Below are 24,437 nucleotides of genomic sequence, written 5' to 3' on the forward strand. Positions count from 1 at the left end.
CCGGCCATCAGAAACATCCTTCCTGCATCTAGTCTGTCCAGGCCTGACAGAATTTTATAGGTTTCGATGAGATCCCCTCTCAATCTTCTAAACTCCAGTGAGTATAAGCCCAATCGACACAATCTCTCCTCATACGTCATTCCTGCCATCCCAGGTATCAGCCTGGTGAATCTTCGCTGCACTCCTTCCATGGCAAGAACGTCCTTCCTCAGGTAAGGTGACCAAAACTGCACACAATACTCAAGGTGTGGTCTCACCAAGGCCCTGTACAAGGCGGAGCAATGCAAATCATCCAGCAACATGTGGCGATTGGCAACTCACGGGCTAGCTCTTCCTCGCCACAAACTGCTGGGTTATTTACACACCAATAACGGCGGGCACATTAAACTCGCCGTTATTGCCCCAGCAAATTCTGGGCCTTTGTCTCTTTTGGGAAAAAAAGTGATTTTTTTTTTTGTTTTAAATAACGGATGCAATCTTTACCTGCGACAGAGCATTTCTGGCGAGGTTCTCGAAGGCGTGGTCCACATTGGTACCCTGTTTTGCACTCACTTCGAAGTAAGGAATGTTTTGAGCCATGCACCAAGCTTCTGCCTCATCGCTTGTAACCTGCAAGAGTGAGAGGAAAAGCAGGAATGATCACAAATGCGAGCACAACGGCAGAGTCAGGGTCTACAAGGTTAGCCGCCTATTTATTTGAAAACCCGAAGTTGGCTTTGTGCCTGTGCCTGGCCTGGCCTGCACGACATTCTGGGAACTGTTGAGATACGTCTCCCAAACTCGGTTCCTAACTGGTTGGAAAAAGAGCCACCGTTCAGCCAATCGAGAGAGTGGACATAAGGCTTTAACCGGGTCATGTCACTGAAGGGCAACATCAGAATTTTCAGGCATTTTTGAGCTGATATTCCAAAGTCTGACACAGCTGACAAGGCAATTCATTGGCATCCATGCTGGTGGTACTGGAGCATTTAAAAGGGACAGGGACCATGCTGGTGGTACTGGGGGCATTTAAAGGGACAGGGACCATGCTGGTGGTACTGGGGCATTTAAAGGGACAGGGACCATGCTGGTGGTACTGGGGGCATTTAAAGGGACAGGGACCATGCTGGTGGTACTGGAGCATTTAAAGGGACAGGGACCATGCTGGTGGTACTGGGGCATTTAAAGGGACAGGGACCATGCTGGTGGTACTGGGGCATTTAAAGGGACAGGGGCATCTCTGACAAGTGTTTCATGCACCACTTTATGTCAATCTATCAATGTGCGTATTTGAGTCAGAAATTCTGGGCATAATGTCATTGTGACAAAAGTGGCACATAACTTCATTTGCCCAAAAAGAACAAAATACAGACTTGCATTTCTATAGCGCCTTTCACAACCTCAGGACATCCCAAAGTGCTTTACAGCCAATGAAGTATTTTTTGAAGTGTAGTCACTGTCGTAATGAAGTCAATTTGCGCACAGCAAGCTCCCACAAACAGCAATGTGATAATGACCGGATAATCTGTTTTACAGATGTTGGTTGAGGGATAGGTATTGGTCAGAACTCCAAATAGTGCCATGGGATCTTTTATGTCTACTTGAGAGAGCAGGCAGGGCCCCCCCCCCCCCCCCCAGTTTGAAGTCTCATCCGAAAGACGGCACCTCCGGCAGCACAGCTCTCCCTCAGTACTGCGCTGGAGTGTCGGCCTAAGGGGACAACGATCTCTCTTCAGATGTGTGTTTTTTTAAGCTGCACTGCAAAAGTTTAGAGTTGGGGCCAATTCCAGAATCTGACACTCTCAGGTGGGAGCAACCTTTACAGGGGAAACCGCATCTCGGGAAATCGAGGGCTGCCTGTGAGAGCCGCGAGTGTCGGGTCATGGTATCACCAGTGCAGCACAGCAGATGGATGGCTAGCAATTAATGTTGCCCATACTAGTGGTCAGGCACTTAACCTGTTTGTATGACATTCCTCTCCCCGTAATGTTAATGCAGACCTTGTCCTCTCTGTTTTAAATGGACTAAGGCCTTGTCTAAATAATGAACGAAGGAAAGCCGAATGAAGGCGTCAACTGTTTGTCAAGACAAAGGGTTTGCCCCGAAACGTTGACTCTATTTTCTCTCCACGGATGTTGCCTGGCCTGCTGAGTTTTTCCAGCATTTTCTGTTGTTATTTCGGATTTCCAGCATCTGCAGTATTTTGCTATCGTACTAGGGTCTGAGAAGAGTCTTCCTGGTTATCACAGGGACATAGCCTGTCTGACAACTCACCAACGCAGTGGCAACATTCCTTTTAGACTTTCACTAACTGAGAATTCCTAGCGCTCACATGTCTACTGTGATACCACTGCAGCCCAGTAGAGGGCGTTCAGTGAGATGATTGTTCAATGAAGTCACTCAGTTAGAGAAATCAAAAGAAAATGGAGCTCAAATTCCCCCCCAAAAAAACCCAACCCATTTTTAACAAGAACCGAGAGTCTCCCATCTTCCACTCTCCGTAAACCTGAGCTCATCCAAAACTCTGCTGCCCGTATCCCAACTCGCTCAAAGTCCCAGTCACCCATCACCCGCACCCCCCCATGCTCGCTGACCTACATTGGCTTCTGGTCCGGCAATGCGAAGATTTTAAAATTCTCATCCTTGTTTTCAAATCCCTCCATGGGCTCTCACCCCCCTCCCTATCTCTGTAACCTCCTCCAGCCCCCCAACCCCTCCAAGATCTCTGCGTTGCTCCAATTCTGGCCTCTTGAACATCCTCGATTTCCTTCGCTCCATCATTGGTGGTCATACCTTGAGCTGCCTGGGCCCTAAGCTCTGGAATTCCCTCCCTAAACCTCTCCGCCTCTCTCCTCATTTAAGACGCTCCTTAAAACCGACCTCTTTTGCCAAGCTTTTGGTCACCTGTCCTAATATCTCTATGTGTCGGTGTCAAATTTTGTCGATTACGTTCCTGTTAAGTGCCTTGGCTGTGTTAAAGGCACTATATAAATGAATGTTTTTGTTGTTGGAGGGTAAGCCCCCTAGCAGGGAAGAGGCAGTCCCTCAACGAGTCCCTCCGTCTCTCATAGTCATTCTTTTCTTTCCAACCAACAAAGCAGCATATCCTGGGTCAGCATATTCCATGCATAAATATCTAAAAATGAATTGGGCAAGATATGTAAGTGGGCAGGACCATTGCCGATGACAGTTAAAGCAGACAAGTGTAAAGTGCTGCACAAAGAAAGGAAATCTAGACAACAGTTAAGAATTATGTTGACATAGCTGAGGATGGAGCTGGAAGAATCCTAGGAGTCTTAGTACATTGACCACACCTGCCCAAGGTGCATATTTACGTGTATGCCTGTTTCGGGGAGTTATGGTTCAATTTAAACAAAGCATTTAGACTGGAGAATAATGGATATCTTGTAATGATTAATGATAATCACTATATCGAGGCTCCACTGAAGTCAGAACCAAGAACAAACAGGTTTGTCTGGGGGGAGGGGCATACCGGAGTGCAAAGATCAGGGGTTCATAGTCCCACTCCAGCAACTTGAGCAAAAATCAAGGCTGACCCTCCCAGTGCAGTGCTGAGGGAGTGCCGCACTGTCAGAGGTGCCGTCTTTCGGATGAGACGTTAAACCGAAGCCCCGTCTGCCCTTTCAGGTGGACGTAAAAGATCCCATGGCACTGTTCGCAGAAGAGCGGGGGAGTTCTCCCAAGTGTCCTGGCCAATGTTTATCCCTCAACCAGCAACTAAAACAGATGATCTGGTCATTATCACATTGCTGTTTGTGGGAGCTTGCGGTGCATAAATTGGCTGCTGCGATTCCTACATTACAACAGTGACCTTGCTTGGCTGTAGAGCACTTTGGGATGTCCTGAAGTCATGAAAGGCGCAATATAAATGGAAATTCTTCCTTTCAAATGAAAGCAGAGATGGAGAGTGGGACAATGACCTCAAGTTTCTTTCACTCCCTGTAGCCATTTACAGAGCGGCTGCAGTGGAGGTCTCGGTGCAGACCATCTGCCCAGCACATCGAGTGAGAAAGGTGGCGGAGACCCAAGGTGCAAAAAATGGTTCAAAGAGAAAACATCTGAAACATTATTCCCCTAACAAAAAGGAATGCGAAGGCTTTCGGGATGGTCTTAATCTATGGTTAACAGTGTAATTTCCTTTAGCTTGTAATTTGTACAGCAACAGTAACGTATATTTATATAGCATCTTTAATGGAGTAAAACGTCCCAAGGAGCTTCACAGCAGTGTAATCAGACAACTCTGGAGACCAAGCCAACGGCAGTAGGGCAGCTGACCAAACACTTGATCAAAGAGGTCGGTTTTAAGCAGGGTCTTAAAAGAGGAGAGGTGGAGAGGCGAAGAGGCGAAGAAGTCTGGGGAGGGAATTCCGCAGCTTAGGACCTAGATGGCTGATGGCACGTCCGCTAATGGTGGGGTGAAGGAAGGGAGGGAGGGAGAGGCACAAGAGGCCAGAGTTGGAGGGACGCAGAGTTCTCATGGGCTGAGGGCTGGAGGAGGTTGCAGAGATAGGGAGGGGCGAGGTTATGAAGGGATTCGAACAATATAAGATAGTCACCAAGAAATCCAACGGGGAATTCAGAAGAAACTTCTTTACCCAGAGAGTGGTGAGAATAAGAACATAAGAAATAGGAGCAGGAGTAGGCCAATCGGCCCCTCGAGCCCGCTCCGCCATTCAATAAGATCATGGCTGATCTGATCCTAACCGCCAATCCACTATCTAATGTGGAACTTGCTACCACAGGGAGTGGTTGAAGCGAATAGTATCGATGCATTTAAGGGGAGGCTGGACAAGCTTATGAGGGAAAAGGGAATAGAGGGTTAGCTGATAGATTTAGATGAGGAAAGACGGGAGGAGGCCCGAGTGGAGCATAAATGCCGGCATGGACTGGTTGGGCCGAATGGCCTGTTTCTGTGCCGTATATCCGATGTAATCCTATGAACACGAGGATGAGTTATACGCTGCAGCATATTGTGAATTAAAGCTCCACAAGAGTGCTTCCCAAGGGCTTGGTGCATTTAACGAGTGAGTACCTGAGTCATGAAGACCCAGGAGGTCCCAGGTTCCATCCTCCCCTGGTCTTGTACTGAATCAGCTCATGCGGTGTTAGGAACGCGACAACTGGCTTCCGTGGAAAATCAACAAAGGGTTCCCAAATAACAACAGAAAACGCTGGAAAAACTCAGCAGGCCAGGGCAACATCCGTGGGGAGAGAAACAGGGTCAACGTTTCGGGTCGAAACCCTTCGTCAGGACTGAGAGAAAAGGCAGGAAATGAAACAAAAGGCAGTTTGGGGGCTGGGAAATGGGGGAGGGGATGAAAGAAGAGACATTAAGAGATATTCAAGGCGAGACGAGATAGTAATAGGACAGGTAAAGAAACAAACAATGGCTCTAGATGAAGTGTGAAATGCGCTGGCAGAGTGAAAGACAGCTGCCGTGTGGGAGAGAGAGGAAAGGAAAAGGCACAAACCAAAAGTGTGGATAAAAAATATAAAAATGTAATAGGGGCCGAGGTTATGATCTGTAATTGTTGAACTCAATATCGATATGTTCCTCGAGTTTACGGTGAGCTTCCGTGGAACAATGCAAGAGGCCGCGGAAGGGTTCCCACTCCAATGTCTGAGGGTAACGGGGGGGGGGGAGAATTGGCTGCAGGTCACGACGGACGGGCCCAAGAAACCCGACAACACCCCAGTGCCGATGCTCACACATAACTAACTAGCTGAGGTACCCGTGTCCACGGAACCAAACTCCAGCAAGGAATCAACATCTTCAGAAGACAAGCGGACAAAAATGGGGCAACGGAACACAAAAAAAAAAATCAACTAAACAAACTTTAACAAAAATAGGATATCAGCCCTGCCTGTCAGTTAGTTCTTTGCAGGGAAACCGTTCGAATAATTTTCATTAAAAACAGGAGTATCACAAATAAAAGCAAAAGCTAAATTGGGGGCTATGAATATAAGAGAGTCACTAATAAATCCAATAGGGAATTCAGGAGAAACTTCTTTACCCAGAGAGTGGTGAGAATGTGGAACTCACTAGCACAGGGAGTGGTTGAGGCAAATAGCAGAGATGCATTTAAGAGGAAGCTAGACAAGTACATGAGGGAGAAAGGAATAGAAGGATATCTTGATGGGGTGAGATGAAGAGGGGTGGGAGGAGGCTCGTGTAGGGCATAAATAGACTAGTTGGGCCGAATGGCTTGTTTCTGTGCTGTAGTCTCGATGCAACTCTATGTAAGTCGAGAGTATTTGGAAGGCTGATGCATCATATAGTTTCTCACACTGGTGGCGGTTTGCTACCCGTGTTCTTTCCTGAGTGTAAGGGAATGCGAGAGACGGTGGATGGAGGCTGAATCTCTCCTTCAGTTCTGTGCACAGAATCCTCCTGCTGTCAACGAGGCCGCCTGATGGAGAAAGTGTGCCCTCTGCTGGAGGAACCAGTACGAACAGCAGAAGGTGGGTCACGCAGTGCTGCCCTTGTGCACCACCTACTGGCTGGTTCAAGGACAGCAGAGGTGCCACAGGGGGAGTCACGACAAATCTAGCCGGTTCGAACGGAAGCCCTGCACTGTTTCATCCTTTCCTTCTTCTACAGTCTCCCTCCCTCTCTCTCTCTACCCCAAATCAGGCACAGAGTCAGCTGAATGTGGCTAAAAACAATTACTTTTATTTCCCACTGAGGTGATTTCACCGAGCCGCCCACCACGGCAATGATCAAATAAATAAGTAGTTAGAAAATAGGTATTTTCTCTGCAAAGCAGAAGTCCCAGGTATTAAACACACTGCCTTACAATTACTTCTATACTTTGTGCGTGGCTAGAAGAATAAAATATTGGCCCAGAAATTCGGGTTGGGGGCTTCCCGCGGGTGCAAGCCCCCAACCTACACTTACCTAGCGCGTCAGCAGTTGACCTCTTGGCCTGCGTGGAATTCCTCGCCGAGGCCTGTCCCAGAGGCCGGCGCGCTATGCTGGCGTGTCCCAGGGGCGTAGTTAGTGCGAAGCGTCCCCTGGGATCACGTGAGCAACAGGCAGCCAATCGGAGCAGGGAATGCTCCATTCATAAGTCTTGACAGATAGACCTGTCAAAACGTATAAATGCTGAGGTTGTAAAACTGTACTTTACCTTCAAATAAATTTAAAAAAAACATACTTTGTAAATAAACTATAAATGACATTAAATAACTATTTTAAACAAAAATTTAAATTTTTGAAAGAAATAATTTTATAAAAAAACGGGGCTAAAAATAAACTTACCTTGCTTTAAAGTATTTAAAAGTAAAAAACCTGTGGAAAAAATGTTTGAATTTTAAATAATTGACCACTTACCTTTGAAAATGAAGTCCTTACGGCTGCTTTTTACATTTCTAAAATGTACAGAATTACCCGCACGTTAAAACCTGATAAAAAAAAGGAAGTTCAACGCGCACGCGCAGACTCCCGCGCGCACGCGTTCGACCTCTGAACCCCTTGGTTCAGAGGATCGGAAGTGCCGGTTTCCCGCGCATGCGTAGTGCATGCAAGATTCTGGCACTTCCATCGGGTCCACGCGTGAGTACTCCGTCCGAACTCACGCGTTGGGACTCGAATTTCTGGGCCATAATGTTATGATCAAAATGAACACAAATGATAATAACTTTCAGACAGAGAGGTACATCCAGGCCCCTTTACTGGTAATTGTCAAATAAACAGACTGTTCCATTGGGTTGGACTTGGAGGCAATGTTCCCGCGCAGGCTGCTCACCAACATTATAACGGAAAAACCGCGTGTGCGCAGAAATTTGAATGGGCCTCGCAGCCAGTGAAAGGGGCCACGCACCCAAAATAAATGAAAGGGAACATTGCTTGGCGGGTCTGATTCTATAATGAGAATCAAAAACCCGAAGCTTAAATATGAAACGCGCTTGCAACTTTCCTTCTTCGCCACATACCTCAGCAACAACACTTACTGTTGCCAAAGTGCTCCTGCTTATACAACATGTCTAAGTTTATAGTCTGACTGTCTCCATCAGGACTTTAGGAGATTTACCAGAATGGTTCCAGGGATGAGGGCCTTCAGTTATGTGGAGTGACTGGAGAAGCTGGGATTGTTCTCCTTAAAGCAGAGAAGGTTAGAGAGAGGGTAGATAGAGTAGACAGGGAGAAACTGTTTCCATTGGCAGGCGAGTCTGACTGGTTCCTGGGATGACGGGGGTTGTCCTTTGAGGAGAGATTGAGTAGACTAGGCCTATATTCTCTAGAGTTTAGAAGAATGAGAGGTGATCTCATTGAAACATACAAAATTCTTACAGGGCTTGGCAGGGTAGATGCAGGGAGGATGTTTCCCCTGGCTGGGGAGTCTAGAGCCAGGGGTTACAGTCTCAGAATAAGGGGTCGGCCATTTAGAACTGAGGTGAGGAGGAAATTCTTCACTCGGAGGGTGATGAATCTTTGGAATTCTCTACCCCAGAGGGCTGTGGAGGCTCAGTCGATGAGGTATATTCAAGACAGAGATCGATAGATTTTTGAATATTAAGGGAATCAAGGGATACGGGGATAGTGCAGGAAAGTGGAGATGAGGTAGAAGATCAGCCACGATCTTATTGAATGGCGGAGCAGGCTCCTATTTCTTATGTTCTTATGTTCTAAGTTGGCAACCAGAGGCCACAGATTTAAAATAATTGGCAAAAAAGCCAAGGGGGAGATGAGGAGAAATGTTTTTATGCAGTGAGTTGTTGTGATCTGGAATGCACTGCCTGAAAGGGCAGCAAAAGCAGATTCAATAGTAGCTTTCAAAAGGGAATTGGATAAATACTTGAAAAAGAAATATTTGCAGGGCTGTGGGGAAAGAGCAGGGGAGCGGGACTAATTGGACAGCTCTTTCAAAGTGGTGTGACCGGCATGGCGGGGCCGAATGGCCTCCTTCTGTGCTGTATGATTCTATAGGACTTACCTGTCTATCAGTTAAATCAATTTTGTTGCCTAAAACTACGAAAGGGTAGTCCCCACATTCCAAAGGTATTTTTGCCAGGATCTCTTTCCTCCAGCCTTCCAGGGCATAGAAAGAATCTTGATCGGTCACATCAAATGTGAGCACACAGCCATCTGACCCTTTAGAGTAGGAGGACACCAGTGACTTGAAGCGCTCCTGCCCTCCAGTGTCCCAGATCTGAATTGAAGAACAAAAGGCAGTCAGTAGAAATTGGATCAAATGGCTGCCTCACTGGAGGTCCACAGTCATTTCATAAACCGTCGCTCACATGTCAACCCTGCAAAGAAACATAGAAATAACAACAGAAAATGCTGGAAATACTCAGCAGGCCAGGCAGCATCCGTGGAGAGAGAAACAGAGTTAACGTTTCAGGTCTGGGACCCTTCATCAGAACTGGAAAAAGCTGGAGATATAACAGTTATTAAGTCTTAACTCTGTTTCTCTCTCCACAGAGGCTGCCTGGCCTGCTGAGTATTCTCAGCATTTTCTGTTGTTATTTCAGATTTCCAGCATCCGCAGTATTTTGCTATTATATAGAAACATAGAAGATAGGAGCAGGAGTAGGCCATTCGGCCCCTCGAGCCTGCTCCGCCATTTAATGAGATCATGGCTGATCATCCAAATTCAGTACCCTGTCCCTGCTTTCTCCCCATATCCCTTGATCCCTTTAGCCTTAAGAAATATATCTAACTCCTTCTTGAATATATTTAATGAATTGGCCTCAACTGCCTTCTGTGGTAGAGAATTCCACAGGTTCATCACTCTCTGGGTGAAGAAATTCCTCCTCATCTCAGTCCTAAATGGCTTACCCCTTATCCTTAGACCCCTGGTTCTGGACTCCCCGGCCATCGGGAACATCCTTCCTGCATCTAGTCTGTCTAGTCCTGTTAGAATTTTATAAGTTTCAATGAGATTCCCTCTCATTCTTCTAAACTCTCGCGAATATAAGCCTAATCGACCCAATCTCTCTTCATACGTCATTCCTGCCATCCCAGGTTTCAGTTTGGTGAATCTTCGCTGCACTCCCTCCATGGCAAGAACATCCTTCCTCAGATAAGGTGACCAAAACTGCACACGATACTCAAGGTGTGGTCTCACCAAGGCCCTGTACAACTGCAGCAAGACATCCTTGCTATGAAGGCCAACATACCATTTGCCTTCTTAACCGCCTGCTGCACCTGCATGCTTATCTTCAGCGACTGGTGCACAAGGACACCCAGGTCTCATTGCACTTCCCCTTTTCCCAATCTATTGCCATTCAGATAATGATCTGCCTTCCTGTTTTTGCCACCAAAGTGGATAACCTCGCATTTATCCACATTATACTGCATCTGCCATACATCTGCCCAATCACCCAACCTGTCCAAATCATACTGGAGTTTCTCGGCATCCTCCTCACAGCACACACGCCCACCCAGCTTTGTCATCTGCAAACTTGGAGATATTACATCTAGTTCCCTCGTCTAGATCATTAATATATATTGTGAATAGCTGGGGTCCAAGGACCGATCCCTGCGGTACCCCACAAATCACTGCCTGCCACTCGGAAAAAGACTCGGAAAGAAGGTGGATCACGCTTGTAAGTTTTGTTGGCTTTATTTCAGGCTCATCGGAGTGTTCCTGCTGCAGGTCCCTCCGACCTCTTCACGGTGGGTTTCTCTGGCCTACTTAGCAAGCCACCTGCCCCCAAATGGGCTTTCTGCAGGGCTGATACCTGCTGGCAATTTGGAAATGCACCAAGCCCTTGCGAAGCACTTTTGTGGAGCTTTAATTCACAATATGCTGCAGCGTATAACTCATCCTCGTGTTCATAGGATTACATCGGATATATGGCACAGAAACAGGCCGTGGCTCAGTGTTCAGTGGGTAGCACTCTCGCCTCTGAGTCAGAAGGTTGTGGGTTTGAGTCCCACTCCAGAGACTTGAGCACAAAAATCTACACCTGACGCTCCAGTGCAGTACTGAGGGGGTGCTGCACTATCGGAGGTGCCGTCTTTTGGATGAGGCGTTAAACTGAGGCCCCGTCAGCTCTCTCAGGTGATTGTAAAAGATCCCGTGGCACTATTTCAAAGAAGAGGGGTGTTATCCCCGGTGTCCTGACCAATATTTATTCCTCTAACAAAAAACAGATTATCAGGTCATTATCACATTGCTGTTTGTAGGAGCTTGCTGTGCGCAAATTGGCTGCTGCGTTTCCTACATTACAACAGTGACTGCACTTCAAAAAGTACTTCATTGGCTGTAAAGCACTTTGGGACGTCCGGTGGTTGTGAAAGGCGCCATATAAATGCAAGTCTTTCTTTTATCAAGAGGAAAGAGTCTCTTACTATAGTGACCTCAGTGGGAGTCAGAGGTGCCCAACTTTCCTAGCTTTTGGAGGGCAATTGTGCTTCTTCTACAAGGATATATGGGGTGTTCCCTGGCTCTCCCAAATAGATATCTGATTGGATGCACTTTCTTACTCTTCCGATCTGATTTGCCCCCAGCTTGCTCTGGGCCAGGCACTGCATTGATTAATGGGCCAAATCTTGCTGGTAAAATAACGGCATGTTAACGATGCACGCGGTTATTAATGCACAAATCGGCCAGCAAATTCAGGGGATTAAGAGATACGCCGTGAATTGCGAATCTCCAGAACTTGCTGGCCGATTTACGTCACTCCACCATTAGCTTCGCACAAACGGCATTGCGCCCTTAGCTTCTCCGTTATTTTTAAGAACTTGCTGGACTTGCACATTGATTGTCCATTAAACTCGCCGCAGAAAGTTAGGGCTGGGAATTAACAGCCTAAGTACCCTTTTTAACGACGTGATAACTGTTAATGCAATGCCAATCAACCTCTCTAGCTCAGAAAGGGAACAATTTAAACTGTTCAGCCTCATTCCTGTATGTAGTCAATTCCTTTGAGATTTAAAAAATTGTATATTTAAAATTTTTAAAATGTTATTCTTTTCCTTTCTGTCTCTTTTCTCCCTCTTTCAATTCAATCTTCCTTTCCCTCGCTTTATTTCTCTTTCTGTACCTGATTTGACTCTAATTCATCCTCCTTCTCCGCCATTCCTCTGTTTCTTTCTTAATTCTTAAATCTCATTGGTTAAGGAGATAGACTGTTGGTACCGCCGTTCACCGAGGTCCCAGGCGTCCCGTTGCCTGTTATCAACTCACACTTCCAGCAAGTGACGGCGCAAACATTTTTTGAGCTGGAGGGTGCAGGAGAAGGTCTAGCTAATGACATATGCCGTGAGGTGCCTCGCTGCAGCCAGCTTTGGCCCAATATCGCTCATCAGTTACCCATTGAAACCTCAGGGGAGCCCACATCTCTCCAGGTTTGTTGATACGTGTCCTCTAGGGTGCTCAACTCAGATGTATTCAACACATAAAACAAGGAAAGCACTTTGCATTTAAATGGCGCCTTTCACGACCTCAGGATGTCCCAAAGCTACAAACAATGAAGTACTTTTTGAAGTGTAGTCACTGTTGTAATGTAGGAAACGCGGCAGCAAACAGCAATGGGATCATGACGAGATAATCTGTTTCAATGATGTTGGTTGAGGGACAAACATTAGCCAGGACACCAGGGAGAACGCCTCTACTCTTCTTCAATTAGTGCCATGGGATCTTTTACATCCACCACAGCAGACGGGGCCCTGGTTTAACATCTCATCTGAAAGACAGCACTTCCAACAGTGCAGCACTCCCTCAGTACTTCACTGAAGTGTCAAGCTGGATTATGTGCTCAAGTCTCTGGAGTGGGACTTGAACCCACAACCTTCTGACTTGGAGGCGAGAGTGCTACCCACTTTAAAAAAATATATATTATGTATTGAACATTAAAAACATTTACAACATCGTGATCATTCCATTGTATCATACAAATCCATTCCGCCACTCTGCACAGCCATTCCTCCACCACATATTATCAAAACCTGAAGTTTAATTTGTCTCCCATAACATATACTAATCTATTGTACTTTAAAAATTGATCAGTAATCATGGCTCCGAATAAGGGAAGTGTGCTTGATAATCCCCCCATCATTTAATCTCCGGCCCGTCCCTCCTCTCATGCTCCTTCCCAACTTTTCGGGCAGCTGTTGCTTTCTCCTGCAGCCTCCGGCTCTTTTTCACCTCCTGTTTGAACCTTCCCTGCAGTTTCAGCCTCTTCCTTACATTAGGTTTGGGCCGAGGAGCTGCCCCTTCTCCATCCTTCTGCCCCTCACTAACCTTTCCCTTTCCACACGATGCCACCCCACCCCCCACTTCCATGTCTCTGTCCCCCTCTGACTCCTCACTCTTGAGCTCTTCTGTAACCTCCAGTCCCTGCTCCCCAACAGATATATAATCTCCCTTAGAGAGACTTCCTGCTATCACGGTTTCTCCAACAGTGCCTCTCCCTTTGGCCTCATCTCCACCACTGACCCTTGCTCCCCGTTTCTTCTCTCTCTGGGACAACGGCGCATCTGCACCTATCTTGCTCCCTTCTGGCGTCTTTGTCTCCCCGCTCCCGTCCTGCTGCCCCTTTAAGGCTCCTGCCTCTTGCACCCTCTCCTTGTTTTGCCCCCTCCTGCTCCCCGAGATGTCAGACTCCCCGTCTTTCTTTGGGGTTCTTACACTTACCCTGCACCTGCTCCCGCCTCCTCTCCCCCCACGGACACCAGGTTCTTTAGGGAGAGCCCAGTCGTATTATGGCTTGACTCTGCCCTCAATCCGTGCTGCCCGCTACCTTCTTTGTCCTTTTCCACCATACTTGGTGTGTTTTCCACCATCTTCATCCTGTTCTCTGCTCCGCAATTTTCTGCCTCTTCCTGCGCGCTTTTTTCCTTCCATTCACCAGCTGTGTCCTCCGCCTGCTCCGCTCCTCCAGCTGCTCCACTCACACCTCCTACTCCTTCTCCTTCTCCCATCTCGTCACTCAAGGGGCTTCCTTCTGCCTCACACTCACAGCGGGTGGGGCCTTTGTGACACACCCCACAGCTCTCCGCCTTGCAGCTCTGAACGATGTGTCCAGACTCGCCAGTTACAACAGTACAAGTCTGGACAGCTTCTTACAAGATGGTCATGTCCAAGACAATAATAACAAACCTTCACCTGGTTAGCATGCAGTACCCGGAAGTACTGCACTCCTTCCAGTGTTTCGAATTTCATGCTGTACGGTAATGACTTCAACCCCTCTGGGAACCGCACCTTTACATCTGCTACCCGCGTTCCTGGATAGTATCTCCTCTTTATTGCCGAGCAAATTTTAATGACCCATGACTCCAAGGGGGAAAAATTCGGTTGCTTTGCGTCTCCCGTTAGTGCCCTAATGGGCGCTAATGGGGCGCAAAGCAACTAGCGCCCGGGCGCGGCGATATTTGCGCCGCTCGCGAAATTGACCAGACATTTTGCGATGGCGCTAAACACTACCGCCACGATCTCCTGCACCCGCAGATCGTGATGTCAGTTGAGTGCGCAACACCCCGGTCCAGAAATTGAGTGGCGCCCCCTGCCTTACCGCCTGCCGCTAGCAACGACAGGTTGAGGGGAGCGTTTTGCAGTCGGGAAGGGACTGGGGGAGCGCTTTTTAAAGGCGACCGCTTCCTGCCTTTTTTTGCCGGTGACATTTTTGCACCTCGCATTCTGAGAGAGAGACTTCTGGAGAGATTTAACGCTGTGTGAAGGAGTTTTGGGGACTGAGCAGCACTTTGCAGGTTCATTTTAATTTGACCTTCCTTGCATCGCTTTAGAAGAGACTATGAGGGCTGCACTCTGAGCTCTTTCCCTGGGCCTCTCCATTGTTCTTTCCAGCAGATTTGATGTACAGGTCTCTCCAGGCCGAGATTCAAGGCTGCAATGAGCAGGGCGTGGATGGAAAGCAAGATCGACCCTCCCCTTTAAGAACTAGCCGGCGCCAGTGTGTCTGTGTTCCATCACTGACTGACATCACATGAGCTTCGCCAGCGCTCTGAGGTAGCGCCTCGCTCCTCAACATTAGCCTTAAGAGAGGTGTGTGTAGCGCCTGATTTAGCGCTCCAATCACCTCCAGGGGCGATAGAAGCCAAGTTTGCAGTCGGAGGCGATAATTAGCACCTAGCGCTAAACTTTGCGCCCAGCCGATAATTGCACCCCAAACGGGGCGATACCAAATTTCTCCCCCCAACTTTTTTATTAGCTCATCATCCTCAATATAAACGGGCAGGTTTAAGAATGAGACCACCACCTCTTCAGAATATAGCAGAGATAACTCCAAGAACTTATCTCCAACCATCAAACTACGTAAAAGTCTTTCCATCTCCTCTCAGCCACTGACCGTCACCTCGAACCCAACATTCGGCTTTGGTCGGCAAGCAAAGCAGCTTCCCTCGCCGCAGTCCTCATGTACCGCCTGGAAATTACATCTCAAGCTCGTATCTTCTTATCCTCGCACTGAACCATCGCGTTTTCTTTTCCAAACCTCCTGGGGTCCTTTTCCCCAAACATTTTCTCCATTGATTAAATTCATCCTGGTAACATTGTTCTCTGAGGGGCCCGGCACACCTGGCCGGCCATCTGGCTGCTGTTTAAGGAGCAAAAATACCCAAAAACCTGGGGGGGGGGGGGGGGGGGAACCACCACCAACTTTTTATAAACTCACTCCAACTCCCTGCAGTAATCAAGCAACCAGCAGCACCTACTCACTCCTCGCCCCTCCCACCTAGAGAGAGTGCTGCCCGCTGAGCCACGGCTGACACATGCTAGTATAGGAGTAGAGAAAAATCGGGAGAAGGGGGGAGAAGGGATTAAAAGCATTACTCAGCGCTGGTGGCTTCCTCACTAGAAGACCATTTCAGGACTCGTACGTCAATACAACGGCTGGACTAGAGCAGTCAGGCCTTCAGTTCTTCTCACAAGTACAGTGCACGCGATGAAGCAACACAAGTATTCCTCACCTGTAGCTTTACTAACATATTGTCCACTTCGATCTGCTTTGTAAGGATGCTTGCTCCCAGTGTGGTGCGATACTCCGCAGTGAATCTGTTGTTGACGTACCGGTTCATAAGGGAGGTTTTACCAACCCTGCATCAAAGGAATCAGGAAAATACAATCACTACTTAATTTCTTTTTTAGAATTTGAGAATTTGAGTATAAGAGTAATGTCTTACTTCAATTATATAGGGCCCTGGTGAGACCACACCTGGAGTATTGTGCACAGTTTTGGTCTCCTTACCTAAGGAAGGATGTACTTGCCATAGAGGGAGTGCAACGAAGGTTCACCAGACTGGTTCCTGGGATGGGGGGATTGTCCTATGAGGAGAGATTGAGTAGACTAGGCCTATATTCTCGAGAGTTTAGAAGAATGAGAGGTGATCTCATTGAAACATACAAGGTTCTTACAGGGCTTGACAGGGTAGATGCAGGGAGGATGTTTCCCCTGACTGGGGAGTCTCGAACCAGGGGTCACAGTCTCAGAATAAGGGGTCAGCCATTTAGGACTGAGATGAGGAGAAATTTCTTCACTCAGAGGGTGGTGAATCTTTGGAATTCTCTACCCCAGAGGGCTGTGGAGGCTCAGTCGTTGAGTATATTCAAGACAGAGATCGATAGATTTTGAATATTAAGAGTATCAAGGGATATGGGGATAGATCAGGAAAGTGGAGATGAGGTAAAAGATCAGCCATGATCTTATTGAATGGCAGAGCAGGCTCGAAGGGCCAAATGGCCGACTCCTGCTCCTATTTCTTATGTTCTTATGAATGCAATTTAAGCCTGCTCCAACTAAAATGATGCTGAAATACTGAAATTCATATTCTGATGAGGAAGAGTCATGTGACCCTGTAGGCCCCTGGATTTTCGATCCCAATGTGGTTGTCCAGTGATCAGGGATTCTTCGAATTTACGGCCCAGATCTTCCCGAGATTGTGCGGTTGGCCGGTGCCACTTGCTGCCCGTGTTCTGGTGCTGTCGATAAGCCAATTATTTCAATACTTACATAGAATGTGCAGCACAGAAACTAATCATTCGGCCCAACTGGCCCATGCTGCTGTTTGTGCTCCACACGAGCCTCCTCCCTCCCTTCATCTGACCCTATCAGCATGTCCTTTTATTCCTTTCTCCCTCATGTGCTTATCTAGCGTCCCCTTAAATGCCTCTATACTATTCGCCTCAACTACTCCCTGTGGTAGTGAGTTCCACATTCTGACCACTTTCCCACATTACAACAGTGACTCCACTTCAAAAGTAATTCATTGGCTGTAAAGCGCTTTGAGACATCCGGTGGTCGTGAAAGGCGCTATATAAATGCAAGTCTTTCTTTATTTCTCTGGGTAAAGAAGTTTCTCCTGAATTCCTTATTGGATTTATTAGTGACTATTATATATTTATGACCCTTAGTTTTGGTCTCCCCCCACAAGTGGAAACATTTTCTCCACGTCTGCCCTATCAAACCCCTTCATAATTTTAAAGACCTCTATTAGGTCACCCCTCAGCCTTCTCTTTTCTCAAGGAAAAAAAGCCCCAGCCTGTTCAGTCTTTCCTGATAGTTAGAACTTCTCACTTCTGGTGTCATCCTTGTCAATCTTTTTTGCACCCTCTCCAGCGCCTCTATCTCCTTTCTATAATATGGAGACCAGAACGGTACACGGTACTCCAAGTGTGGTCGAACCAAGGTTCTATATAACAGAACTAAGGGGGACCCCGAGCTCCCGGTGGCCTGTCACTTTAATTCACCGCTCCACTCCCACTCAGACCTCACCGTCCCCGGCCTCTTGCATTGTTCCATGGAAGCTCAGCGTAAGCTCGAGGAACAGCACCTGATCTTTCGATTAGGCACTTTACAGCCTTTTGGACTCAACATCGAGTTCAACAATTTCAGATCATAACCTCAGCCCCTATCATATATATATTTTTTATCCACACTTTTTGTTTGGCCTTTTTTCCTTCCCTCCCACATGGCAGCTGTCCTCCATTCTGCCAGCGCAATTTACACTTCATCTAGAGCCATCCTTTGTTCCTTAACCTGTCCCATTACCATCTCCTCTCGCCTTGAATATCTCTTAATGCCTCTTTACTTCTCCAGCCTTCTATCCTATCACAGACCTTCCCTTTTGTTCTTTCATCCCTTCCATTTCCCAGCCCCTAAACTTGCTTTAAAATCTGTTCCATTTCCTGTTTTTTTTCCAGTTCTGACGAAGGGTCCCAGACCTGAAACGTTAATTCTGTTTCTCTCTCCACGGATGCAGCCTGGCCTGCTGAGTTTTTCCAGCGTTTTCTGTTGTTATTCCCTGCTTTTCAATTTTATTTACCGAGTGCGGCCAGCAGATGGCGAACCTGCTTGAGGACCAACACCAGTCAGTACACTGAGGTAAGTTGCAGTATTGGCATGAGGGCTCAACAATGCCCTATTTATAAACTTATAGCAACATAGGGGAGATGTTTACCTCGAGCCTTCCTCAGGAAAACACTGCAATGGCCCAAGCAGGTGGAATCTCCATTTACTGTACAGCGCTGTGTCCATGGTGTCAGCCTCAATGGTAGCTCCACTCCAGAGACTTGAGCACAAAATCTAGTCTGAGGGAGTGATGCACTCTTCGGAGGTGCCACCTCTTGGGTGAAATGTTAAACCCAGGCCCCCGCCTGCCCTATCAGGTGGCCCGTAAAAGATCCCACGACACTATCTAAAGGGGGGCTAGGGGGTTCGCTCGGTGTCCTGGGCCAATGTTTATCCCACTTGAAAGGCGCTATACGAATGCAAGTCTTTCTTTCTTTACTTCTTGAGATTGGCAGTGTAGGTGTTTTCAAATGTAGATGGGGATGCACTTTCTTGACTACTGACTCTTATCTGCAACAAATGTGAGGATGTAGGGATGATGAAAATAGCACTTGGCCCATTCAGGATCTAATCTACTGTATTTGAAATGGTATTTCCAAATCTGTACCTTGGCTGTTCTTTACTGAACCAGAAACGGAGCCAATTTGCCTTTGAATGACTGACTGGAGTTGGTATTTACTGGTGGTCTACTCCTTCGATATCTACACTGCCTGGAGTGTGACTAGATTCCATATTTTATCCCTTGTACTAGAGTGGGTTTGTGGGGTTTTGGGGGGGGGGGGGTGGGGGAGGTGGAGCCACCCATTAGTGAAGTGTCTGCGGCGGGGGGTAATTTTCTAACTTCGTACTCCCGGTAGGGAGCCTTGCCCATGGAGAGCACACATCGAAAAGTCAGCTGGGGACACCGTGGGTGTATGGGAGCATATGCGACCTCTTAAAACAGCATTGTTCTGGTCTCCATATTATAAAAAGGATACCGAGGCACTGTGGAAGGTGCAGATTTACAAGGATAATACCAGAACTGAGAGGTTATACCTACCAGGAAAGATTGAATAGGCTGGGTTTTTTTCCTCTAGAAAACAGAAGGCTGTGGGGTGACTTGATAAAGGTCCTTAAAATTATGAAGGGGTTTGATAGTGTAAATGTAGAGAAGATGGCCCCGATTTTCGGCTTGTGTGGGGAATGGTCGGATTTCCCCGAATGTGGGGTTTCTGACACACGTAAAAAAGTGTCAGCCAGCTCCACGCAATTTTCCCTCAATTTGCCAATTAATTCCCAGCATGTGGGAAGCCTTGTTAATTGACCAATTCGAGTCAGAAATCCCCACAGTATGATGTCATCATTCATGGTGCTTTCAAGGTCCACAGCAAGCACTGCATCCTCTGAAGGCTTCCAAACGAACCATACAGGATGGCAGAGGATCCTGCAGCAGCTGTGGCCAGTGCCAGACCCCGAGTTGCCTCCAAATTCGACGAGGCTTCACTGCAGGCATTATTGGATGGGGTTAGGGCCCACAGGGAGGTCCTCTTCCCTAGGTCAGGGAGGACGAGGCCTCCCACTGAGACCAATGCTGCATGGATACAGGTGTCAGCAGATGCCAACTCGCTGGGAGTCACCAAAAGAACCTTGGCATTACATCTCTAACTCCTTCCTTAACTCCCCTACAGTACCATCCAGAGCCCCCGTCCTCACTGTGGAGGAGGAAGAGGCTGTGCAGCCAGACTCCTCAGAGGAAGCTCCAACCTCTGAGGGTGCAGCGTCAGCAGAAGTAAGCGCACCCAGCACCAGCGCAGACACTCACACCACGGGGGGACCTTCGGGACAGAGTAGTGTTGTCACCTGGTGTTTCACAGCTCACAAGTGAGCCTCAGCAGATTCTGGAGACAGGGACAGCAGTGGAGAGTCCTTGTCGGAGGGCGCAGGACTCTGCCAGCTCAGCTGCGCTGCATGTCGACCCTCTGCCTCTGGGTCCATCTGCAAGTGAAGAGGTGATGGATCTCCATGCACAGATGCAGAGTCTCTGGCAGGTTTTGTCTCCAGGGTCGCTGCAAGTGTGGAGCGAATGGAGGAGTCCATAGCGACCATGAGCAGAGCCTTTGTGGAGTCATTGGCGCATGAACGCATCACCATGGAAAGGTTGGCAACCTCCATGGAGGAGGTAACTCGCCAGGGTACGGAAAACATGGCGAGTGCTCATAAGAGAATGACATCTCTTGAGGAGCGTTGGCCATCAGTTGAACAGAGAAACCAGATCTTCATGGAAGTCCTTCTGAGTAGGACTGCCAGTGCAGATACGGGTCCCCATGGCCCCCTAAAGCGCAGCAAGGTGCTCTCAAGCCACTTCCAAGCGCTGGCCCCTTCTGGCCTGTGCAGCTTCAGGTGAGTGAGCAGCAGCCTGGTGCTCCTGGTGCTCATCATGCTGTTCCTGGTTCTGCTGCTGCCGCCTCTGCTGCTGGAGATCCTCTAATGGCAAGGAGGGAAGGAAAAAAAGGCGTCCCATGCTTCTCGTAGATGCCTCCGCTGAGGAAGCACTGAGTGAGGGTGGCGAGAGGGGCTTCCCAGGAGATCACATTGGAGAAGTGTGTGAGGCTCCAACCTTCCACAGCTGTGCCTAAGCCTTGAAGAAGTAGCCCCAAGCCTTCAGCAACAAGGTCCTTCAACATACAAGTGCTGTCCCTTTAAATCGCAGCTTCTCCATTGACCAGCAGCTGACAGCTAGCATGCCGGCAAGCTTCACGTCAGCTTTCAGCAGCGGGGTTACCCGCAGGCGGGTTTCATGTGGGGAAAGCCCCAAAGTCGCAACGGCCCCGGAAAATCTACTTCAACAAGGTAATAATTGGTCATTAGTGTTTCGACGACCAGTCCCGCCAGCGGCGGCCGGGACTGAAGCGGGTCGCGGAGAAACGGCGGTCCGAAAGTCAGACGGGGCAGGGAATCAGGCGGGGGGGGGGGGGGGGGGTCGCGACACGCTTTTTCGGCGATTTTTGGCCTCCGGCCGCCTGAAAAGCCGCCCGACGGCTGGCAGAAAATCGGGGCCCAGGTGTCCCTTAATTGGCCTGCTGAGCCCGCTGGGCTGGCTTAACAAAGTCAATCAAGGGAAAATAGCGTGGGTTGGCCACAAATCGATGGAGGCGGGACTACAACCCAAAAAGTGGGAGTCCCGCCTCCCAAAGCTCCCCATTGACAAAATCGAGCCCCATGGGTTTCTGCGGCTTTCCTGCTGAAGTCATGGCAGACAATTGGAAGATTCCGCTGCGTGCTCCTGGTCAGCAATGCACCCCACCGGGAGCGCAAAGTCGGAAAAATGCCCTCATTAGGTTAGGTGAATGTTTAACTGTGCGCTCTTCTAATTCCAAATGATAAATACAGTTCACTGTCCTCATATTTTTATGAGTGAACCCTTTGTGGCCCCAATATGGGCTTTACAAGGAACGGTTCTTGAGGTGTAGTAATTGGGCCAGAAATTCGGGTCCCCACGGGTGAGTACGCGCTGTGTACTCACCTGTAGGGCCAACGAAAGTGCCGGTTTCGTGCATGCACTGCGCATGCGCTGGAAACCGGAACTTCTGTTCCCTTGAAGGAAGGAGTTCGGAGGTCAAACGCGTGCGCCGGAGAGGCAGCGCGTACGCCTGGAACTTCCGATTTTTTTTACAGGTTTCTCCGTGAGGGCAAGTCCCTAGCAGCTGCGCGTTTACAAAGCAGTCGCAAGGCCTGCTGTTAACAAGAGGTTAATTAAGTAAAATTAAAACATTTTTTCCACAGGTTTATCATTTTAAAATACTTTAAAGAAACGTAAGTTTATTTTTAGCCCCGTTAAAAACATTAATTAATTTTTCAAAAATTTAAATTTTTGTTTAAAATAGTTAATTTATGTAATTTATAGTTATTTTAAAAATGTGATTTAAAAAAAAAAAAATGTATTTGAAGTTTTACTTAGGTTTTGGGGCCGATCTCTATTCATAGCTTTGACAGGTCTTCCTGTCAAATCTATGAATAGAGATTCCCTGCTCTGATTGGCTCCCCATGGCCAACGTGATCCCAGGGGACGCTGCGAACTAACTGCACCCCTGGGATACGCAAGCACTGCGCGCCAGCAGCTGGAGGATGCCCAGGGTCGGAATCCCACGTGGCCCCACAGCACAACGGCAGGCGCGCTAGGTAAGTGCAGGTCAGGGGCTAGCGCCCGCGGGAAGCCTCCAACCCAAATTTCTGGCCCAAAATCAGTCAGCTTGCTGTGCTTTGTTTTTACTTGATGATGTTTTAAAATCATTTTGTTCCTCTGCTCCCCTCCCCCAAACCTCTTTTCCCAGCTTCTCCCGAATGTCTCTGAAAGATATTGGAAGTCTGTAATATATATTTTTTAAAAGATATATTGCTGCTTACCCAAGGGAACCAAGGATAATTATTTTCAAGCCCCCTCTCTTGTTGGTGCTCATCTATGTTACCTGCAAAGCAAACATAGGAAGATATTTTGTCACCACTCAGCTGACGGACTATTAATTGTCCACAATGCTTTGTGGACTGATGCACTTGACTGGGGCAGCTCCCCAAAGGGTTGTGGCTCTGGTGTTGCCTGTACGAGCTTGTTAAAAAAAAGCTCAATGGCCCAGAAATTCGGGTCGGGGGCTTCCCGCGGGTGCAAGCCCCCGATCTGCACTTACCTTGCGCGCCGGCTGTTGAGCTGTAGGGCCCCGTGGAATTCTGATTCGGGGCCTGGTCCAGCTGCCGGCGCGCAGTGCTTGCGTATCCCAGGGGCGCAGTTAATTCGATGCATCCCCTGGGATCACGTGGGCCATGGGCAGCCAATCGGGGCAGGGAATGCTCCATTCATAAGTCTGACAGGAAGAGCTGTCAAGACTTATAAATACTACGGCCCCAAAATAGCACTAAACCTTCAAATAAACTTTTTTTTAAATCACATTTTTAAAATAAACTATAAATTACATGAAATAACTATTTTAAACAATAATTTAAATTTTTGAAAAAAATAATTTTATATTCTAACGGGGCTAAAAATAAACTTACCTTGTAAAGTATTTAAAAATAATAAACCTGTGGAAAAAATGTTTTAATTTTCATTAATTCACCACTTACCTTGTAAAAAGCAGGCCTTACGCCTGCTTTTTACATTTCTAACTTCTGCAGGCTTACCCTCGCGTGAAAACCTGTAAAAAAAAAACGGAAGTTTGATGCGCACGCGCAGCCTCCCCCACGCACGCGTTAGACCTCTGAACCTCTTCGTTCAGAAGAACGGAAGTGCCGGTTTCCCGTGCATGCGCAGTGCATTCAGGAAACCGGCACTTCCATCGGGCCTACGGGTGAGTACCCCGCGCGTACTCACCCGTGGAGACCCGAATTTCTGGGCCACTATCTTTCAGCAGGATAGCTCTAATAGAAATTGGAAATGCTCAGGTCAGGCAGCGTCTGTGGAGAGCCGACATAGAATTTTACAGCACAGAAACAGGCCATTCGGCCCAACAGCTCTAGGTCAGTGTTTATGCTCCACACGAGCCTCCTCCCAATCTAGTTCATTTCTCACCCTCTCAACATAATCTTCTATTCCTTTCTCCTTCATGTACTTGCCTAGCTTTCCCTTAAAGCTTTCTCTAACGGCACGGTGGGAGCACCTTCACCTCACAGACTGCAGTGGTTCAAGAAGGCGGCTCACCACCACCTTCTCAAGGGCAATTAGGGATGGGCAATAAATGCCGGCCTTGCCAGCGGCGCCCACATCCCGTGAACGAATAAAAAAAAATGCATCTGTACTATTCACCTCAACCACTCCATGTGTTAGCGAGTTCCACATTCTCACCACTCGCTGAGTAAAGAAGTTTCTCCTGAAGTCCTTATTGGATTTATTAGTGATCTGGTAGAGAAACGGAGTTAACGTTTCAGGTCAATGACCTTTCGTCAAAATTCCACAGGATTTTGCTTTAGCTTTAATACAAGCACTGTTATGCCACACGGCAATGTGTCAACATCAAGCAGGATCAGCTTTGTGCCAGCGGAGGAGTGCCAGGTTGAGCGATCGCGGCCGGCACCCCGAAAAAAACAGGGAAAGGGGGCAGGTGCTGGCAGTCGGCCAAAATAAAAATGGCCGCCCGATCCCTGCCCCTTTAACTACCACCGTCGCCGCTGCAAAAATGCCCCCCTGATTCTGTCGGACATATTGTCCGGCG

The 24,437-nt window shown here is 48.0% G+C and overlaps 1 protein-coding gene across 4 annotated transcripts in view; it reads right to left on the reverse strand.

Annotated features, from left to right (window-relative positions):
- LOC147105090 (ras-related protein Rab-7b-like) overlaps positions 1-24,437 on the reverse strand; it is a 38,527-nt gene that overhangs the window by 12,546 nt on the left and 1,544 nt on the right. For 2 of the 4 annotated variants that reach the window (XR_015081677.1, XM_086011167.1), the window contains exons 2-5: positions 22,642-22,703; positions 15,881-16,007; positions 8,937-9,152; positions 484-609 (exon numbers count right to left, since the gene is read on the reverse strand). Coding sequence is in view for 1 of the 4 variants with exons in the window: in XM_086011167.1 (XP_085867293.1) it covers positions 484-609; positions 8,937-9,152; positions 15,881-16,007; positions 22,642-22,694 (522 nt within the window). In the remaining 3 variants the exon portion in view is untranslated. Of the gene's footprint in view, positions 1-483; positions 610-8,936; positions 9,153-15,880; positions 16,008-22,641; positions 22,704-23,352; positions 23,424-24,437 lie in introns of all 4 variants that reach the window. The other 2 variants (XR_015081678.1, XR_015081679.1) reach the window with 2 other exon arrangements.

Source organism: Somniosus microcephalus, chromosome 18 (assembly GCF_052327205.1).
Source record: "Somniosus microcephalus isolate GS21.2 chromosome 18, FLI_Smic_1.0, whole genome shotgun sequence".
NCBI lineage: Eukaryota > Metazoa > Chordata > Chondrichthyes > Squaliformes > Somniosidae > Somniosus > Somniosus microcephalus.